Raw genomic sequence first — 22,591 nt, forward strand, 5'->3', positions numbered from 1 at the left:
TTTTTCTTTTATTAGTAATATAAACATACAAACAAAATGCACCATATATTACAGATTCAGAGAATAAACATTTCTGACATATTAGCAACTTTCATATATAGTGAAAATAAAATATAAAGATGGGGTCACATAAATTAACAGATTATTAACTTACTAAATCAAAATCTTCTACAAAGGAAACAAAAAAAGCAGCCTTTTTCTTTTTAACTAAAGTCAAAGATTTAACCAACAGGTTTAGGTCGTTTTTCCAGTGAGCCAGTGTTGGTTTAATCTTTAAAAAGCGACATTTATGTATAAAATACTTACACAAGATTAATAACACATTAACACCATAATTAGCTTTCTTTTCTTTCAAAAACACTCCAAACATTATCATATTTAAGGTAAATGGGGTAATTTGAATCCCACTGGAATAAAGCCAGGTATGAAAATCCAACCAAAATATTTGTATAAAATTGCACAAAAAGAATAGATGGTCCAAATCCTCCTCTTCTGTTTCACAAAATACACAATTACCCGTTTCTATTTTGAATCTATCACTAAGGAGTCTATTTGTCGGGTAAATTTTATTCAAGATTTTAAATTGGACTTCTTTCCCTTTAGGAGGGATAGGGAAGGTGATATAATCAGTTCTTATTTTTTCAATTTCTTCCCTTTGGAAATCTTTTAATATGTAATTACGTCTAAGTAAATTTGGAGAATAAAGACTCCTTAATGAAGATCTAAGAAACTTATTGTTGCATTTAACATCACAAAATCGAATACCATCTATATATAATTGCCTTAACTTGGGGGAGATGTCAGAATATATTATATCATTTACAACTATGTTTTTAAGTGACAATGGAATGGATTTTATAACCCGATGAAATTTACTCTTAGAACATTGGATATTAAACTTTTGGCAAAAATCTTGATGTCCTAGAACATGTCCTTCCTCATCTACAAAATGGGCAATTGCCCAAACACCTTTTGATAACCAATCTTGAATAAAAATAGATTTTCTGTTCATCAGTATATATCTATTGTTCCAAATTGGGCTATTATGTGGAGTGAAATTATGTTTAAATAACATTTTCCAATAAAGAAGGACCTGTTTATGGAATTCAGAGAGTTTAGCAGGTAGCTTAGTAATTTCAAAGTCACACTTTAGGAGAAAGTCGATACCCCCCAGTGTGTTAAAGACCTTATAAGCCCTTTGCTAGTGATGTGACGTTCTGTATCGAGGCTTCGGAGCGTGTGTCGAGTAATGGAGGGGGCGTTTCCGCGAAGCGCGTATCGAGGCTTGCTTCATTTATGGGAGGAGCTGAAAATGATGACGTCCGAAGCCTCGCTGCCCGGCTGTACCACGTGACTGGTTCATGAAGTGGTTCGAACTTTGCCGCGAGATATGACAGCGATATAAACCCTCAGACTTCAATCAAAATGTAGGTGTTTGATGGAGAGTTGCGGTTAGAGAGAGTTTGGAGACAGTTTGGAGGTTTATGAGAGTGAGGAGAGAAAGTCAGGAGAGAATGGAGCCAGCTAAGAAGAGGAGGATGTCCTCCCCTGTGTGGGAACATTTTGATCTTATTCCTCCCAACAAGGTATGTAAATTTCTACAGAAGATGTATTTTCATAATACTGATGGTGCAATACAATTTATGTTAAGCTGTCTGTACTTTTGTACAAGGTGAAGTGTTTGCTATGTGCCAGGGAGCTGGGATATAACAACACCTCATCCATGCTTAGGCACTACAGAGCTTTGCATGAGAATAAGGGGGACACCGATTGTGGAGCAAGACCAGGTGAGCCATCAAATGCAATGATAATATAGCATGCAGTAATGTTACTAAATGATATAACAATATTATACAACTGTTATAAGTTACGTGTGTGATATTTATATTTGTGCTTTATCTTTATTGTCTTTCCTCAGGAGAACAATCTCAAATAGATGAAGACCTGGTCAGCATGGTGATTGAGGACTCACAGCTATTTAGCATTGTGGAGGACAAAGGATTCAAAAGATTTGTTAAATCATTAAATCCCAGCTATGTTCTCCCCACTAAAAAGGTCGTAAAAGCAGTGAAAATTTAGTTTTTACAGAATAAAATATGAACAGGCAGGACTGAGGCTCAAAGCCTCAGTGTGTAGCTGTCCATACCTCAACGTTACAAAAGCACAACTACTGTCCACACCCCAACCACACCTCACCTCACAGTAAATGATCATTTCCATTTCAAGCATTTCCAAATAATCATTTCCCATACTGCCACTATAAATATACACAGTATACTGCCATCACTACAATATAGATGTTTTACACACTCCTTTTGTTGTTGACATTTACAGGCTGTGTGCAAAATGCCACACTCTTCAAATTCATGCCACCTATTATTTTTTACGTCCAGTAGGTGTCCTGCTAGAGCAAATGAAGCTTCATGAAGCTTCGCATTGGGGTGAACCAATTAGATGAAAAGCTTCAGTGCTTCATGGGGCTTCATCTGCCCATCACTACCCTTTGCATAGCGGCTGATCCCACGCACCCAATGCAAAGCTTCTTCAAGCTGCTGCCGTCGGGGAGGAGACTGCGGAGTCTCCAGGCCAGGACCAGCAGGCTGAAGGACAGCTTCATCCATCAGGCTGTCAGGAAGCTTAACTCCCTCCCGATTCTGCCCCCTCTCCCCTCTCTCCTCCACGGTCTCACTGAACTCTGTCACACACACTCACACACACACACTCTCTGACTCACTCACTGGCCTGCACCAGTTACCAGTCACTTTGTGGAGCATTGGACTGCCATTACCTCATAAGACTTTGTGTTACACTATCTCATACCGTACATTACTAAATCTCCATTTGCACTATTTGCCTATTTGCACTACTCTGCCTGGTTTGCACTCAATGTCATTTACCCTTATATTGTATATTGTATAGCTTTCTTGTTATATGTAAAATTGTATTATATTATTTTATTTTTTTTACTTTAAAATATTTTACTTGCATTTTTAATCACTCTTATATTTAAATGTTCATTTTCTATTTTATCTAGGGATTGAGAGTAACGAAGTTTCTATTCTCTGTATGTCCTGTACATGTGGCAGAATTGACAATAAAGTTGACTTTGACTTTGACTTGACTTTGAGTAACCCCGAACTGTCCAACTCGGAATATTCGGTTTCAGAAAGGCTGATAACAATTAGTTCAATCAACGCGGAGTTGCTTTAACCCCAAGTGAAGCGCGCGCACGAGGATACATAAAGCCCTGATTAGTGGAGCACAGATTAAGCGAGTCACCATGGAGACGGAGGGAAAGAAGGCGCGGTCAATGTATTTTACAGCGCTTGAGGCCGAAATTCTGATGGCAGCATATGCCGATAACATGCAAATTCCGCAGAAAAAAAGTAACACAGCCACAGCTGCAAAAGAAAGAGAGCATGCATGGCAAAACATAGCCGACAGAGTCAATGCGTGAGTGTTAATTTAAACACTGATCTAGGGATTTCCACCCATTTAACACGTTATTTTATTATATTTTATTTTGTATTTCATACATTTTATTTTGTGATGTAATGTAAGTGCAGGTGCAACCCAACAGGCCCCAAACGTTCCTGGCAGCAAGTAAAAATGAAATATAAAAATATAGTCCAAACAGGTAAGGTGTAATTGTATTATGAGCCATAGTGCTTGGTCTGTTTGTCCCATGTAAATCAATTGCAGTTAGAGGCTACATTAACTTCCCCTCTGTAAGCACTTATTGAAATTATCTGAGCACATTACAAGTACATATTTGCTTACTCTGTATGCTCAAATGTGACCCGTTATAGCCAACAGAAAAAAAGCGGAGGCCCGAAAAACAGGTGGGGGTCCTCCACCACCACCACTCACAGAGGCTGAGCAGTTGGCTTCCACATTTGTGATAATGTTGGCAGCATCACATATGATCTTCACAGTGCAGAGAACACAAATTAGCATCCATTACTATAATGAAATAATTTGTTAGTTTGAAATGCTACAGGGAACTATGTACCTGCACATTAATGCTGTGGAAAGACTTCCTGTTCACATAGTCTCCTTCATTTACTGAAGGAGCAATGATTGGAATGTGAGTGCCATCTGTACAGCCAATCACGCCTGGGAACCGTGAGAATAAATGTAAAATTTAAGTAGTAGTTCAAGTATCACCACATCATGAATTAAGTTTCGTTCATCCTGCTACCTGCAATTTTGTGGCATCCCTCTTTGATAAATCTTGTGGGTCTATGACCGGGGAACACCACAGACGAGTACAGGAGACGTTTCAGTGCAACTGTAACATTCCTGACTGCCCGACAGACGGTAGCCTTGGAAACGTGCTCAGCGTCACCAATATTATACAGAAAGCTCCCGTTTGCAAAAAACCGAAGTGCGATACAAATAATATGTACAGAACTGAGAGCATGTCCGCGATGTGTCACATGAGCAATATTAGGCCTGAGGATGTTATTCAAATGAATTATAGATTGTGCTGGAAAACGGTAACGTTCGCACAGGAAATCATCAGGAAATGATAAAATGTCCAAACACGCTCTGATCACTCTCTCCCGGCGGAGAGCTCTGCGGAGGATTTGGGCTTCAACATCTACTGGCTCTTCAAGGAAGGAGCACGCCATGTCTGACACTTCCTACAGTCAGGTTTCCGACAAAGAGGCGGAGAACGTCAGGGTTAGTTGAAGTAAACCTGCTAGGGGGCAGGTTAGCTTCACGGAGTGTGTCGTCATAGTAACTCACTCAGAATTAATCTAAACTCGCTTTGTGAAACCGAAAACCCAGAGTTTTCGTTATCTCAGGGTATACTTACTCAGAGTTTGCACTAAACCGGCTTCCTGAAATAGGGCCCAGAACATGAACACACAAAACCAGGTGTAAAGAGAAAAAAGTAATAATTATATGAATACACTCAAAAGAAGCACTCATATATATTCAAATAATTTAAAAATTTAAAAAGTTCATTTACCTAGGTAAATGAACTTTTTTTTTTAATTATTTGACTATATATGAATGTGTGTGTATAAATACACAAATAATACACACATGCTTTCATGCTTTCAATTGTGTAATTTAAGTGATCTAGGTAGCTCTGTCTTGGAAGTTCAGTTCATGCTAGAAATGTGTTTTGGAGTTTATACGTGTTTTGTCTCTAAGACCACTTTTTTTTACATTAGTAATTCCTTTTGTGCATAATTTTATATTATTGTTAATAATAAATTAATTAAAGCAACAAAGCAACCCGAAGACTCGGTTTGGAATCGAAAGAGCCGGTTCTTTTTAGTGAGTCGAACCGAAAGAACCGGTTCTCTAAAAAGAGTCGGAAATCCCATCACTAATATTTTAGATAGCAAGGAGCAGATGGCCGAGGTTTTTTTTTTTTTTTTTTTGGGGGGGGGGGGGGTTTGAATACGTTTTATTGACAAAGCACAAAATACAGATATACAGATACAAAATAGCAAACACAATGTCAGGGGGTTCGTATAAAAAAGCAAAATAGACACAGTCTATTATAGAATCACATGATATTGAACAGGGAACATTTATGGCAGACGGCCGAGTTTATTAAACTCCACCGACACCGCGGTAACACAAATCTGCCGTCGAGTCACGTGATCGCACAGTAACAAACCACAGCAGATCAGGAAGAAGGGGCGGAGTCATTTGTCTGTGCAAAAGAGGAGTCGAGCAGAGAGAGATGATTTTGCATGAAACGCAAGTAAAGTAGTGGACTAAGAGGAGAGAAACAAACTAAAGTATCGATCATAAACCACTACCAACGTCCTGATCGATATCTGCATCGATCTGCCCACCCTTGTCTCCTGGATCGTAGTTGAGATCAGCGTGAACCACGTGGGTCTCTGCTCCCTGATCTGTTTCCTGTGTTTGGAAAGAGTTGCAGCTTCATCGCGGAGTTTCTCTCGGTTTGTGGGCTCATCTAAAGGTAAGCACCGAGCTAACTTTACTGTGAGTTCAGTTCATGTTGAGTTTAGCTCCTGAATGAGGTCTTCTGCTGCTCTCCTCGGTGTCTGTTCACAGTTTATTGTGAACACGTTGAGAGAAGAGTGAGAGAGTGTTTGGAGAAGAACACCAACTAATCATTAGCTCAGCATGCTGGGAGAAGTTGGAGCAGAAAAGTCTTTTCATTGTCCCTGCAGCTGTTTTTCTGCCTGCACCAAACCTCTACAGCCTCATTTCTATTTGAAGTGATAACAGGAAGTCAGAGCGATCTGCTGCAGTATTTTCATACATCTATGGAGAGAGAACCCATGGAGGGTGGAGAGACTGTGATCACGTCATTATTGGTAGAATCCGCAGCAGGAGCTGTTCAGCTGTGAATGGTTGGTGCAGTGGGGTCTTTAGGTCTGTGGTTGGTTCACCGTCTGATTGTTTTCCAGACAGAAGCAGAGTCATTAGCTGAAAACAGGTTTTGGAGTTTAGCCTCACTAAAGCTGAACTTTGCAACTGTCTCTGTCCCCACTCTGAAACACTTCCTGCCATGAAGTTCTGATGAAGCACCAAACTACAGTTACTCAGTCAGTGGAGGTTCAGTAGTGCAGTTTCTCACCACTGTTGTTAACTGGAGGCTGACACACTGACTGAAGACATTTAGTCTGAGTAGATTTGAACTTTCCTTCTTCATTGTTTCCATCTTGCTTTGACTGCAGCTGTAACAACACTGATTCCAGCAGGATTTGTAAAAAGCATTTTGACAGACACACAAAGCTGGACAGCTTTTGTTCTGAGTCCAAGATCTTAGAAAGAAAGTGACTGGACGTCTGTAAGCTTTTTTAAATGTTTCACCTCTCATCCAAAAGTGGCTTTTTCAGTTCTAAAATCAAATGGTGGAGAGTCCCAGGCATTTAAACCCTTGTGGGGGTTGTCAACTGAAAGGGTCGTCAACCCACTGTTGACCATTGATCTTATCACAAGAGCCAATGTGTGGAAAAATGTGTGTGTCAGCAGGTCCTGAGTGAAACCTTTGTGAGACCCTGTTTCACTCTATCATGTAACTCGGTGCTGTCCCTGTTAAAGAGCCAAGAGCCTTTCTTTCCACTTCCTCCATGTAAAGTTTGGCTACAATGGGACACACTGGGGAGCTCACAGCACATCCATGTTTGTGTCTGTAGAAACCCTTGTTGTATTTAAAATATGTGACTTTATGCTGCTACCAATGAGCCTGAGTGGGACTCCTTCTTTGTGTGTCTATGGAAGTTCATATATACAGGGTGCAGCATCCACCGGGTAAAGGTGGTGGTATGCAGGGAGCTCAGTGGCTTTTTCAAGTTCTTGTTGCAGCTGATGACTTTCTTTTTGTAGCTGCTTCTGGGGTTTCACCTTGAAGCTTCATAGGTATTGTTGTCACTGAGTGTAGTAATGTTTATTTGCTCTGCTTCTTCTTGTCAGGGATAAAATACATATCTATACTTTTGTGTCCCAGCTGAGTAACAGGAGGAGAAGAGTCTGGTGGAGCAGCAGAGGAACAGTTTCAGCCATTTGGATTCAGCTCAGCCACTACAGAGGAAACAATGACTTCAACACAGGAGGTGAGAAAATATCTCAGTTACATCTATGGCTGTGCAACATGATGAAATGCATATTAGATGAACGATATAAAAACATCTATCGTTTCATATTATACACTATTGTTTGTTTCGTGGTGTCGCAAAATGCGCTGTTTATAGCAGTATTTGTTTTTTCTTCTCCCACCTATGGAAGAATCACATGAAAGGGTACAGAGAAAGTTTAGAGGCAAAAAAGAGCCATCGAAATGAACCTTAAACTTTAAGTCGACTTGTGTGAAATTCAAAGAATTTACAGAAAATGCACATTTGTGATATATATCGTTATTGTTATGAGACATGTGTCATATCGGGATATGAGATTTTGGTTATATTGCACAGCCCTAGTTGCACTGTTATTGTTATATTAAAAAATTAACAGAGCGTAAGATGGACACACACAATACGTGTGTGCTCACAATTCAGCCTTCAGTTACCCGGCTTTCATTCAAAATCTGTTTGTCGTGAGCACCTACACATTAAACAACTTACAGATTATAAATGGCTTCAAGCTCACACTGAGGCCTGTGGGGCACTATCACCCACTGAGACACATTTATATGTTTTTATATATGAATATTTCATACTTTAATGATGCCTATTTATTTAAGGGAGATGAGCAATACATTATAATTGTACATAATAATATCACAGATGACAGATTAATAGATTTTATGTAGATGCTTGTGCGTTCTTAAAGTCTTATATGTTGAATTGAATGTGTCATCTGTTCAAAGCCTCCCAGTCAGTGCTGTTCTCCATGCCTGTCTGACTGTACATGATGTTATTAGCACAAACACTTTAGAGGTGATCAATTAGGACTTCAACAATAATACAGACAGCAACGTGGTTAAACATTTTACAGTAGGTGTTATTGGGAATTACCTTTTTCAGTATTTTTGTGTGTTGCATTTTTCTATGTTTTAACCAAAGGGAAATAAAGGGGTTTAAATCAACCTGATTGTTACACCCCGGCCTAGGCAACCGGCGTGCAACGTATGAAAATAAAAATAAGAAAAACACACGAGAAAAAAACTAAAGCGCTCCACCAAAATCCCAAAACGAAGGTGTCTCAAACGAAAATATTAACAAACCCATTCACAGCTATTTACAACAGACTATTTATTTATTTACAACAAAACACCAAACTATTTACAACACGGGGGAGATCGCGACCATGACCAACTGACACACAGGGCTTAAATACCTAGAAGGAGCAATCAGGGAATGGACCACAGGAGGGAAACACAGCTGGGGCAAATTAGACCTGACGAGACAAGGAAGCGTAAACTGAACACACTAAGATAACAACAGACCTTCAAAGTAAAACAGGAAACACATGACAGTCACGCAAAAACAAAACACTGACAACACCGAAACGTAACATTTCCCCCCCACCCAAAAATCAAACATGTAACCCCAAGTGAAATGTGTGAAAAATCTGCCGACCAAACTCTACATGTGTTTGGTTGGCAGATTTTTCACACGACCGAAACCTCTGGCGATATGCCTCTGGAACTAGCTCATAAGCCCTTAAAATAGTGGATTTCACAATTTCATAATCCAGGCTGTCATCAATAGACAAGCTCGCACACACTTCCTGTGCTTTCCCCACCAATTTACACTGCAGCAACAAACTCCACACATCCTTGGGCCATTTCAAAGTGTTTGCGATGCGTTCAAAGGCATTAAAGTAAGAGTCAACTTCACTTTCTCTGAAAGGTGGCACTAAAGCAATTTGCCTGCTAGCATCAAATTGGTCAGAGGAGAACGAATCAGAAGATTTATTCACAATTTTACTCACTGGGGTAGAGGTAACATTGCGCTGTCGGGAAGGATCCAGCTCCATAGCCCTTATGCGGAGATGCATAAGCTCAACTTCTTTGGACTTAGTCGCAAGCTCCACCTCTTTCAGGCGAAGGGCGAGCCCAAGATCCTCCGTAACCAATCCTGTTGATTGTTCGGCTGGGCTAACGTTTGGGATCTGAATGGCAGCAGGAGCCTCCGCCCCTGGCGACACCCGTCCACTGGCAGCTTGTGGGATGGTTGCAGCAGCTTCTGCTCCCGCATCCACCACCAAACCTCCAGTCACCTCAACCGGCCGAGGTTGTTTTCTCCTGTTTATTTCAGTTAGGGAGTTAGGTGTAGTGCTTGTCTTTTGTTTGATGTTTGATTTCACATAGGGTTTGAACCCGGGAACCCCTAAGCGCCAAACATCTTTAGGGGAGATGTTTGGTCTTGGGAAGGGGGGTGTTATGGCCCTGTCCATAATCTGTTTTGGTGGCTGTTGTTGTCTGTGCCTTTAAGTCTTTGCAGGCCCCGGAGTGGATGAGCTGACGGCTGCTGATTGGTCCCCGGGGCCCTATTTCAGGAAGCCGGTTTAGAAAACTCAGAGTGAAAAACGATACTCAGGGTTGAGTAACCCCGAACTGTCCAACTCGGAATATTCGGTTTCAGAAAGGCTGATAACAATTAGTTCAATCAACGCGGAGTTGCTTTAACCCCAAGTGAAGCGCGCGGACGAGGATACATAAAGCCCCGATAAGCGGAGCACAGATTAAGCGAGTCACCATGGAGACGGAGGGAAAGAAGGCGCGGTCAATGTATTTCACAGCGCTTGAGGCCGAAATTCTGATGGCAGCATATGCCGATAACATGCAAATTTTGCAGAAAAAAGTAACACAGCCACAGCTGCAAAAGAAAGAGAGCATGCATGGCAAAACATAGCCGACAGAGTCAATGCGTGAGTGTTAATATAAACATTGATCGAGGGATTTCCACCCATTTAACACGTTATTTTATCATATGTTATTTTATTTGTTATTTTATACATTTTATTTTGTGATGTGATGTGAGCGCAGGTGCAACCCAACAGGCCCCAAACGTGCCTGGCAGCAAGTAAAAATGAAATATAAAAATATAGTCCAAACAGGTGAGGTGTAATTGTATTATGAGCCATAGTGCTTGGTCTGTTTGTCCCATGTAAATCAATTGCAGTTAGAGGCTACATTAATTTTCTTTCTGTAAGCACTTATTGAAATTATCTGAGCACATTACAAGTACACATTTGCTTACTCTGTATGCTCAAATGTGGCCCGTTATAGCCAACAGAAAAAGAAGCGGAGGCCCGAAAAACAGGTGGGGGTCCTCCACCACCACCACTCACAGAGGCTGAGCAGTTGGCTTCCACATTTGTGATAATGTTGGCAGCATCATATATGATCTTCACAGTGCAGAGAACACAAATTAGCATCCATTACTATAATGAAATAATTTGTTAGTTTGAAATGCTACAGGGAACTATGTACCTGTACATTAATGCTGTGGAAAGACTTCCTGTTCACATAGTCTCCTTCATTTACTGAAGGAGCAATGATTGGAATGTGAGTGCCATCTGTACAGCCAATCACGCCTGGGAACCCTGGAAATAAATGTAAAATGTAAGTAGTAGTCCAAGTATCACCACATCATAAATTAAGTTTTGTTCATCCTGATACCTGCAATTTTGTGGCATCCCTCTTTGATAAATCTTGTGGGTCTATGACCGGGGAACACCACAAACGAGTACAGGAGACGTTTCAGTGCAACTGTAACATTCCTGACTGCCCGACAGACGGTAGCCTTGGAAACGTGCTCAGCGTCACCAATATTATACAGAAAGCTCCCGTTTGCAAAAAACCGAAGTGCAATACAAATAATATGTACAGAACTGAGAGCATGTCCGCGATGTGTCACATGCGTAATATATGGCCTGAGGATGTTATGCAAATAACTTATAGATTGTGCTGAGAAACGGTAACGTTCGCACAGAAAATCATCAGGAAATGATAAAATGTCCAAACGCGCTCTGATCACTCTCTCCCGGCGGAGAGCTCTGCGGAGAATTTGGGCTTCACGATCTACTGGCTCTTCAAGGAAGGGGCACGCCATGTCCGACACTTCCTACTGTCAGGTTTCCGACAAAGGGGCGGAGACAGTCAGGGTTAGTTGTAGTAAACCTGCTAGGGGGCAGGTTAGCTTCATAGTGACTCACTGAGGCTTCATCTGAACTCGCTTTGTGAAACCGAAAACCCAGAGTTTTCGTTAACTCAGGGTATACTTACTCAGTTTTTCCACTAAACCGGCTTCCTGAAATAGGGCCCTGGCCATGTGATCTTCTTCAAATCCCTCACCAGCAGTTGTCCCGGGGCAGCCACTGACAGCAGCAGCAGACCTGACCCTGGCCTCCAAAACTTGTTATGGACAGGGCCATAACACTGATGGTTTATTTTAATTTTCACATGGTCTTACTCAGATGATACAAAGTGAAACATGCATTCTTTTTTTACTTGCTGGAAAAGCTTGAAAATGGACCTTGAAAGTGCATAAAAAGTGCTTGAATTTGACCCTGAAAATGGCGTATCAACTCTGAATTGTATCAGCACCCATCGAAACAGCAATATCATCAGTTAAACTCACATTTTTTCGTAAAGTAAGAGATTTTCCCCGGTGATCAGTATTTCTTCAATACAGTGGTCCCTCGCTATAATGCGGTTCACCTTCGCAGATTTTTTTTTTTTTATTTGTGCAATTTTCCTTCTTTTTTTCTTTTTTTGCAGCCCATTATGTCCCTGATTGGCTGAGGACCATTGTCAATCAATCTTGTGCCGTGTCTCCTGTACAGTACAGAATGCATTCAGCTTGTTAAATTTACATAAATCTTCGATCGCTAGTAGTGTGACTATTAAGTGCTGTATGTTGTGTTTTCTCCCCAACAAACACAACAGTGTCGACGAAACATTTTGCACCACCAAAGGCAGCCGTGGGTGCCTTTGGTGCCTGTGCTGCTCCCCCTGCACACCGTGGCATAGAAAAGTACTCCAGCAACCAGCGACTAGTAAAACATCCTCAGAGCTAGAGCAGGGCGATATGACCAAAAATATTTATCACGATATACATTTGAAAATGAGCGATTACGATATAATTGACACTAGACAAAATAATTTACAACTCCACAACTTTATTAGTGCAAAAAAACCAAACAAACCCATCAATGTATTTTCACTTAAACAAGCAGCTGGTTTTTTATGTGCATTAAAGTTATATAAAAATTTAACAGTGCAAATACAAATTCTTTGCTGACAGTTTAACCAAAAGGCATTTCCAGTGGAAACTGGCCGACATATCCTCAGCATAACCATGTAATATATCCACAAAACTTAAAAAGAGGTCATACACACACAATACGGTAACATTATGTTGAAGCACAGTACATATCACTCCACGAGGCTCCGCCTACGATAGCCGTAATGCTCCGACAATCCATCAAGCGGTGCGGCTTCGTAGCTTAGCAAAGTCGTACTGAAACATTTGACAGATTTTCGAGCGCCGTGTACATAAAATCGTTTCGATGTCAGTAAACACAACCAGAGTTCATACATAAGGCACACGGGATTATAAGGGGCTCTGTCGACTTTCAGAAAAATCAAAGGATTGATTTTAAGTGTGCCGTGTTTTCCAAACAACATGGTAATAACGACGGCCCGCTAGCATGCTCTACCAAAAATAGTGCTTTGTTGTGTATCTGACGGACGAAAGCTAAACCAGTTCCAGTGAAGCTGCAGCATTTTGACAAACCAGTTCTGGTTCATCAGTTTTTATTCAACGATCCACTTTCACTCTTCTCATTCTGCATCGCTGCCATGTGCGTATGTACACATGTGCGTATGTAAACAAAGGTACTGCGCATGTGCGTTTTACCCATATTCTATCGTGATATTTCATTTTCCTATCGTTGCCCAAAATTACACCGGTATTACCGTGAACGGTATGATATGGCCCAGCCCTACTCAGAGCTTCCTGCAGATGTTAAAGGGAACCCCAGCTATTAAGACATGTTTGCGCTAAAATATGTATTGTGCCTTCAATAAAATATGTCTTATTAAAATATGCCAAATGTTTTCCTTTTAAGCACATTTTATATAAAACAGATTTACCAGTAGGCCGCCATTGTTATTTACTTCTCAATGCACTCTGGGTAGGGACGTCATACAGTTGTACCGCATCCAGTTCAAGTTTGCAGCGCACTGGAAATGGCTTCTGTTCAACCTTTCCAGTTCACACCAGAGCGAACCGAGTGAGATAATGAAAATAGTCAACCAGCACTTAGTTTAGATGAAGATGAACACAATCTGTCACACGAGGACGAGAGAGTGAGGGAAAACTACTGGTGTCTATGCGCCTACTGCTTGCCAATGGCAACGGTGACTGAGAAGGTTTGTTGTAAAGCACCAAAACTTTGAAGCCGTATGTGTTAATCCAGATGTTCTCTGGGAAGCCCTTGTTAGCCTCATGATCAGTATCCAGTCTTTAAGTGATAATGTGATTGTGGTGGGGCGTGGTTTGCGGTGCCGCGCGGATGCACCTGCACGGCATCCGCAATCACGCCCGCCGTGTTAAAACACGGGGACTCAGGGGTTGGTGTGGTGTGACGTGAATTAAATAAAGTTGGCTTTGAACGTTGCTCCGTGGTCCCGCCGTGCCTTATTCACGCCACATTGGTGCTGAAACCCAGGAGGCGGCACGGCGGGTCTGTATCGGAGCCAGGGAATGGAGGAGCTGGCCCGGAGGGTGGCCGAAATGGCGGCCGCCCAGCGGGAGCAGGCGGCGGAGGTGCGTCGCCAGCAGGAAGAGCTGCAGGACCGGTCCGAGCGCCACCTGGAAAGGATTGGGGAGCTGGTGGCGCTGCTCTGGGCCTGGGCGCCACCCCCACAAGTGTGTCCCGAGGACAGTGAAGCGGTGGAGGAGCCGTGTGGGGAACCTCGGCAGCCGGAGGTGGTGGACGAGTCACGTGGGGGTCCGAGCCTGCCGGAGGAGGAGGAGCAGCCGGGTGAAGGGCTGCTCCTGCCGGGAGCGGTGGAGGAGCCGCTCCAATCAGAGGCGGAGGACGAGGCGGGCGAGGGTCTACACCTGCCGGAGGAAGAGGAGTCGCTCCACCCAGAGGTGGACGAGGGGCTGTGCCTGCTGGAGGCGGAGGCGCAGTGTGGGGAGCCGCTCCAAACGGGAGTGGCGGTGGCGGAGCAGCTGTGCGAGGAGACGGAGGTCCCTGCTCCAGGGCAGCCTGCGCAGCCGGAGTTGGAGGCAGAGGAGCGGGACAGCCCCGCTAAGCCGGGGGTCGGCGGACTGGCTAGTCCAGCCTCGCTGCCACCAGTCGATTCTGTGCGCCTGACGTCTGCCCAGCCGCCTGTGTACAGGAGCTCACGGCCATGCCTGTGGGGCCGTGTCCGCTTGCTACGCGGCCGACCTCCGGACCAGCTTCGCTGTTGCCGCTGGATGCGCGGGCGGCCACCAGAATGGACGCTTCCCCGTCGCTTGGCCAGGGGCTGGGGCGCCGATGTTTTGGGCCGAGTCTCGCCCCAGTTCGCGGGGGGGGGGGGGGGGGGGGGAGTAGGTTCGGCCAGATTGCTCCCCGGCCTCAATCGGGCGATGGGGGTATGTGGTGGGGCGTGGTTTGCGGTGCCGTGCGGACGCACCTGCACAGCATCCGCAATCACGCCCGCCGTGTTAAAACGCGGGGACTCAGGGGTTGGTGTGGGTGTGGTGTGACATGAATTAAATAAAGTTGGCTCTGAACGTTGCTCCGTGGTCCCGCCGTACCTTATTCGCGCCACAGTGATGAATCCTGCTTCCTGCCCAAAGTATTCTGCATTTAATAAGGCTGCTGTGTTTTTTAACATGTTTAAATGCTTTGCATCTTGTTCTATTTAATCTCAACAAGGCCCTAAAAACAGTCAGTGATCACTGTCGCCTTCTCACGGTTTTTATTACCACTGTTCATTTAAAGCTCAGTTTTTAAACATTTACGATGTAGCTACAGCCCAGCGCACGCAGCAGTATATTAATGCCTAACCTTGTGTAGTGGATGGATTATCTCAGTTGTTCTCCTTCCTGACGTTTGGTCCGTTTACAGCATCCTGCCATGCGATTGCATTTACTCCTAACTAGAGCAGGGCGATATGGCCAAAAATATTTATCACGATATATATTTGAAAATTTGCGATAACGATATAACCGACGATATAATTGATGCGAGACAAAATACAACTCCACAACATTACTAGCGCAAAAAGACAACCTTCCATTTATTTTCACTAAAACAAGAAGCTGGTTTTTATGTACATTAAAGCTTTATAAAAATGTAACAGTGCAAATGCAAATTCCTTGCTGACAGTTTAACCAAAAGGCATTTCCAGTAGAAATGGGCTGACATATCCTGAGCATAACCATGTATAATATCCACTGAAGTTAAAAAGAGGTGCTTTGCAACATTAAACTGCAGTGTGCATTACGCATTTTTCGGACCATAAGGTGCACGGGATTATAAGGCACATTAAGCGAAACAAAGCAGTCAGATAAATCAAACTTTATTAAACTCATTCTTCTTGCTTCCTCCACTTCTGTACCATTGATTCATTAATGTTGAATTCTCTGGCAGCTGCTCTATTCCCATGTTGCTGCAGTATATTAATGACTAACCTCGTATTGTGGATGGATTATCTCAGTTGTTCTCCTGACTGAAGTTTGGTCCGTTTACAGCATCCTGCCATGCGATTGCATTTGTCTCTAACCATGAAGAACCTTCACGTTAACTTTTATAAGTGGAAAAGTGTTAGTGTTCGTCCTCCAGCTTCACTGTTTATGTTATGCTAACATAGCTGTGTCGCTAGCGATCACGTAGCACATCATTATATACCAGCTAGCCCAACTTCAGTAACCCTGCAAACGTCGCTGCTGTTTAGTTTCCTGTCTTCATTTATGTTGGAAGTGATAGCAGAGCTGTACGTTTGATTTTTTTCAGAAATCTCTCAGTCAGAACATGCAATATCATGCTTAGGTAACTAGCGAAACTAGCGAGCTAACTTCCGCTAGCTTCCTGCTAACTTCTAACTCCGTTAAATGTAATAACTTTTGTTTTCATGGATGCCTGGAAGTTAAACTTTATAGTTACACCTGGTAAAGCAGCAATGGTGATCGTTTTATTAAAGATGAAAGAATTTAGACAGTTTTTAACTCTAAGTGATGCTGCAGTGTTGTTTGACCTGAAGCATACGGAGTTTAGGACCCAGATTACTCCCAGATTTAAGAGCATCTTAGTCCGACAAATATGACAATAACAACGGCTGCTTGCATGTTCTGCAAAAAAATGTGCTTTGTTGTGTATCTGATGGACAAACACCAAACCAGTTCCACATCACGGAAGTTGCACCATTTTTACAAACCAATTCTGGTTCATCTGTTTCACTCAACAATCGGCCATGTGCGTATGAAAACAAAGGCACTGCGCATGCGCGTTTTACTCCCATTCTATCGCGATATTTCATTTTCCTATCGTTGCCTAACATTATACCGGTATTACCGTGAACGGTATAATATGGCCCAGCCCTACTCCTAACCATTGGGAACCCTCACATTAACTTCTGTCGAGTGGAAAAAAGTCCACCACTCATTAGTGTTCGTCGTCAAGCTTTACTGCTTATGTTATGCTAACATAGCTTGTTGCACTAGTGATCACACATAGCAAATCATTATACACCAGCTAGCCCAACTTCAGTAACCCAACAAACGTCACTGCTGTTTACTGTCCTGTCTTCATTTATGTTTCAAGTGATAGCAGAGCTGTACGTTTTAATTTGTTTAATAAATCTCTGTCAGAACATGGTATGTTATATTTAGATAGAAGCTAGCGAGCTAGCTCCTTGCTAACTTCTAGCTCGGTTAAATGTCTCAGCTGACTGCAGGTTTACAACATTGGGAAAACCACAGGACAGAATCAACTTTTGGAGATTTATTTTCATGGATGATTGAGCATGCATCAAGACATTAGACAGTTTTTTAACTCTCAGTAATACTGCAGTGATCATTTGTTCCACGACTGCATTTTACTCACTGCCTCTGTTTGTATCTCTGTCACTGCAGGACCAACATGGAGCGAGAAGTCAGCGCTCTCAGGAGGCCGACAAACCTCACAGAAGAAAGGGACGGAAAAGATACAGCTGTGATGTGTGTGGGAAGGAGTTTACTCACAGTAGCAACTTAGGACATCATCAAGTTACCCACTCTGGAGTTAAGGCGTACAGCTGTGATGAGTGTGGAAAGTCTTTTACCCAGGCTGGAAGCTTAAAAACACACAAACTCATCCACAGTGGAGTTAAACCGTACAGCTGCGATCAGTGTGGTAAAGCTTTTGCTCGCAGTAGTACCTTACAACGTCATCAAGTTACCCACTCTGGAGTTAAGGCGTACAGCTGTGATGAGTGTGGAAAGTCTTTCACCCTGGCTGCAAGCTTAAAAACACACAAACTCATCCACAGTGGAGTTAAACCGTACAGCTGTGATCAGTGTGGTAAAGCTTTTGCTCACAGCAGCGGCTTAAGAGGTCATAAAGTTACCCACTCTGGAATTAAGGCATACAGCTGTGATCAGTGCGGTAAAGCTTTTGCTCACAGCAGCGGCTTAAGAGGTCATAAAGTTACCCACTCTGGAATTAAGGCGTACAGCTGTGATCAGTGCGGTAAAGCTTTTGCTCACAGCAGCAGCTTAAGGAGTCATCTAGTTACCCACTCTGGAATTAAGGCGTACAGCTGCGACTTTTGTGGAAAAACCTTTCGTCGGCTACTCAGCCGTAATATTCACCAACGCATTCACACCAAAAATGATTTTTGCTTCTGTGATCAGTGTGGCAAAACCTTTGTGGCATACGACCATTTACAGCGGCACATGTTTACCCACACTGAGGAGAGACCTTATAAATGTGACCAGTGTGAGAAGACTTTTAAAGCTCCACGTTACCTGAGAGTCCACAAACAGATTCACACCAGAAAGAAACTCTACAAGTGCACTTACTGTGAGGTATGTATTTTTCTTTTTGCACTTGCACTTTTGTTGAAGTATTTTGTAAATTAAGTTTCATTTCAAACTTAAACGAGACAGGAAAAGTCAATCTAAGAATATTTGGAAAATCTGAAATAGATCTCCCAAAACTTTCCTGATGTTGGGAAAAAAGTAAAGTTTTAAAAGACATTCACACTCCGATGGATGCATTGGAGAGCAGCTTGGGGGTTAGTATCGTGTGACCAACATTGGTCACACAAAATGTATTCCGCTACAGATTACAAAATACATGCACGAATAACGTAACATGACTTAAATGAGCTGTGGGCCACTGCTGGCACTGTCATCTCATTGAAGGGCCACTTTAGTGGTCAAGTAGTACAAGAAATGCAAGAAAACAACCACAAATATTATCAAAAATGTAGTGTTTTCTTTTCTTGTTTAGTTTTTTTATTCAAATATTGTATACCAAGACAAAACTGCAAGCATGAACCCAATTTCTTCCCCTCACTGTAATATTTTATTTTTTTTAATTTATATATATACATAAATACATACATATTAGGGGTGCAACGATACACAAAGTTCACGGTTCGGTTCGATACTTTGGTGTCACGGTTCGATATTTTTTCGATACAAAAAAAATGTTCATGCTTTTTTAATTTGTCATTTATTAAAATTATAAATATATATTTTAACTCAAAAATACAGTTTTTAAATTTAATGTTGCTGAAACAACAAAGGGATAAAAAAATAAATATATCTGATTGAGAAATCACTCATCTTTGGAAAAGAGAGTTTATTACAGAGAAATGTCTCTTTCCAAAATAAAAGCTCTACTATAGCTTCTTCTGGGCTATATTCTCAGCAGCATATTAAACATATCAGGTCCCCATAAGGAGAATCCTGTGCTAACGGCTGTCTAAATGACTCGAGTAAAGTTTGTAGCATGCGTGCTTGTTGTTTTTGTCTGCTTCCACTTGTCTTTGCACTAGGATGATGTCAGCGTAGATGTGCAGTCATATTCGTTGTGTTCCTACTAGTGCTGTCAGCGTTAATCTCGTTGAAATGACGTTAAAGCCACAACACGGCAAATCTCCGTTAACGAGCTACCGCGGATCGCCCCGTGCATGGGGCTGGACGGCGTCAACACGTTAACGAGCTAACTGCGCTAACGCACTAGCTCCCACCCATGCAATTGAGCATTGCGTGGCACATCCAACATACTGTTTTACTTTAGTCCATGACGCGCTTACCTTCAGGGTCATACGTCACATGAAAACCAAAATAGTTCCGAAGCCCAGATCTGAATGAGGGTGGGGGAGGTTCAATTTGCCATGTTGCAAGGAGAGCTTAGCTTCTGTCTCGCTAGCTTGCCCTGCGCTCAGTGAATCTGCGTTCAACTACTCCGCCTAGGCTGCACTGTCGAGCGCAGATCCACTGAGCTCTCAACACAGACAGCATCGTCAGAAGGAAAGTTGATAAAATAAAATTTTGTATTGTTCGATACATATGCGTACCGAACCGAAAGCACTGTATCGAACGGTTCAATATCGATACGAGTATCGTTGCACCCCTAATACATACACACACACACACACACACACACACACACACACACACACACACACACACACACACACACACACACACACACACACACACAAAAAGCCCCTTTTTCAGGCGACATTCAGGATGTTGAAGGAATTCCCTGACTTCCACTGTGTTTGTTTCTTTGTTTAGAAGCAGAGTGACACAGATGGATCCAGTTCTCAACCCTGTCACCGCTGTGGTGGTGGGAAAGAGTTTCGCTGTGACCTTTGTGGAAAAACGTTCATTCATCAGCGAAGCCTAGAACTACATCAACGCAGACACACTGGAGAAAAAATGAACTACTGCAGAGAATGTGGGAGAGGATTCCCCACATCAAGTGAATTAAAAAAACACAAACTCTGCCACAGTGGGGTTAAAAACCACGTCTGTGACCAGTGTGGGTCATCTTTCTTCACTGCAGGTCATCTTACATTACACAAACAAGACCACACAGGAGAGAAACCATATAAGTGCAGACACTGTGACAAATGCTTCTCACATTCAAGTCGTTGTAATGATCATGAAGATACACACATTGAAGGGAACTTCAGCTGTTACCAGTGTGACAAGAGCTTCAAGAATCTCAGTTCATACTCCGCACACAAACGATCCCACGCTGTAAATAAACTGTTTCACTGTTACCTATGTGCAAAGACATTCACTTCATTATCTGCTCTGAGCAAACATCAGCGTGATCATGCATGACTGAAATCGCTGGATCACAATGAATCTGACGAGACAGAAAGATCCTCTTCTGGTTTCAGGGTCAGACTTAAACACCTTGAGATCAGGCTCCACAGAGTTCAGGTGGAGTCTCCTGTAGAGAGTGTCAGCTGATGTCACACTTTGATCTGATGAGGTAGCTCTGATTTCTGGACCTGCAGTGAATAATCCTGGATGTTAAACTAGGGAAGTTGCAAGTATAGATGTGCACATCAAGTGTTTTCTTTTTTCTTTGAGAGATTTTCATTCTGTAAAAGAAACTTTAATGTTGAAAATGTTTGTCCTATAGAAAATAAGAGAGGAGAGTTGTTGATTCTTGTTTAACTCTTATCTGAATAGCACTTACCTGAGTGCCTTGCCACCTGTTAGCCTACTTCCTAGGCCTTATTCCTTGAAGAAAAGACTTCTCTGAAGAAGCACTTATACCTGAGTTAAGTCATTGTTTAATCACTCACCTTCACACGTTCTTTATTGTCAGATGTCTGCATATTGCTGATTAAACCTACTAAACATTTTGAACTGTGCCCTGTTAATGAGTCCTCCAGGTGTAACCTTGCAACTGCTAAGACGTCTCTGATGGTACAGGGCCATTGAGGGAAAGATTATCTGCCTTTTAAGTGATGCTGCGAAATATATGACAGCCACTGCCAGACATGTATCCATAAGGCATGTTGTGTGCATTGCACATGCACTAACACCTGGCCTAGAGGAACTGCACAGAAAGTGGTGGCCTATTTTAAGATCAAGCATGACTGCTGACCTAAAACAGGCACTAGAACAGCATCTTCTTGATGCTACAGCAATCATATGATGAGAGGCAGACAGTTGGAGAACAAGCTCGATGACCTAAGAGCAAGGGTCACCTTCCAACGTGACATGAGGGACTGCAACATTCTGTGCTTCACGGAGACATGGCTGTCCCCCACCGTGCCGGACCAGGCCGTAACTCCGTCGGATTCATTCTTTGTGCTCCGCGCGGACAGAACGGCAGAGTCGAACAAAACCAAAGGTGGAGGAGTGTGTTTCATGGTAAACAGAAAGTGGTGTGATGCCAGGAGCATTTCTACTCTCTCCAGCGGCTGCTCGCCACATCTGGAGTTCCTGGGCATTAAGTGCCGCCCTTTCTATCTGCCCCGTGAGTTCACCTCAGTCATCGCCACGGCGGTCTACATCCCACCCCAAGCGGACACAGGTATGGCTTTGTCCGAATTACATGATGTGCTGAGCTCGCTTCAAAACAAGGACCCTGGCGCAGCCCTCATTGTAGCAGGAGACTTTAACAAAGCGAACCTCAGACAAGTCATGCCAAACTTTTACCAGCATGTCTCGTGTCCAACGAGAGGGGATCAGATTTTGGATCACTGCTACACGCCATACAAGCAGGGCTACAAAGCTGTCTCACACCCGGCTTTTGGGAAGTCTGACCACAACGCCATATTCCTCATTCCCCAGTATAAACAAAGCATACGGAGGGAAGACGTGACCACGAAGGAAGTAAAACGGTGGACTGCCCAATCAGAAGCTACGCTACAGGACGCACTCAACGACGTAGACTGGGACATGTTCAGAGCATGCGCAGTCGACATCAACGAGTTTACGGAAGTAGCAGTATGCTTCATCAATATGCTAGCGGAGGAGATTATCCCCACTGCGAGAGTCACCACATTCCCAAACCAGAAACCGTGGATGGACAGATCGATCCGCACTGCAGTAAACGCCAGGACCGCCTCCTACAACGCGGGTCTCGCCACTGGCGATATGAGCGCCTACAAAGCGGCCTCATACGGCGTGTGGCGCGCGGTGAGAGATGCCAAATGCAGGTACCGGGAACGTGT

At 43.0% G+C, this 22,591-nt stretch overlaps 1 protein-coding gene and 1 long non-coding RNA gene across 3 annotated transcripts; both read left to right on the forward strand.

Annotated features, from left to right (window-relative positions):
* Nucleotides 1-105: 105 nt before the first annotated feature.
* On the forward strand, nt 106-3,116 carry LOC145431196 (uncharacterized). Its single transcript, XR_013911571.1, has 2 exons — nt 106-1,787; nt 1,919-3,116. It is a non-coding gene; the product is annotated as an uncharacterized LOC145431196 (long non-coding RNA).
* Nucleotides 3,117-5,089: 1,973 nt separating this feature from the next.
* Nucleotides 5,090-21,275, forward strand: LOC113028846 (uncharacterized). Of its 2 annotated transcripts, XM_080306802.1 has the most exons (4): nt 5,090-5,953; nt 7,451-7,556; nt 17,526-18,458; nt 20,184-21,275. In XM_080306802.1, exons 2-4 carry the CDS (start codon nt 7,539-7,541, stop codon nt 20,736-20,738), a joined length of 1,506 nt encoding a protein of 501 aa, XP_080162928.1. In that variant the 5' UTR covers nt 5,090-5,953; nt 7,451-7,538; the 3' UTR covers nt 20,739-21,275. The 2 variants fall into 2 exon arrangements, with proteins under 2 accessions (XP_080162928.1, XP_080162929.1); XM_080306803.1 differs by lacking the exon at nt 5,090-5,953 and having other exon boundaries at nt 7,224-7,556.
* The last annotated feature ends 1,316 nt before the right edge of the window (nt 21,276-22,591 follow it).

This window comes from Astatotilapia calliptera, chromosome 9, assembly GCF_964374335.1.
Source record: "Astatotilapia calliptera chromosome 9, fAstCal68.1, whole genome shotgun sequence".
Lineage (NCBI taxonomy): Eukaryota > Metazoa > Chordata > Actinopteri > Cichliformes > Cichlidae > Astatotilapia > Astatotilapia calliptera.

Coding starts and splice junctions, on each gene's coding strand:
- LOC113028846 (XM_080306802.1), top strand. Junction 18,459..20,183: donor ACAAGTGCACTTACTGTGAG/GTATGTATTTTT, acceptor TTCTTTGTTTAG/AAGCAGAGTGACACAGATGG.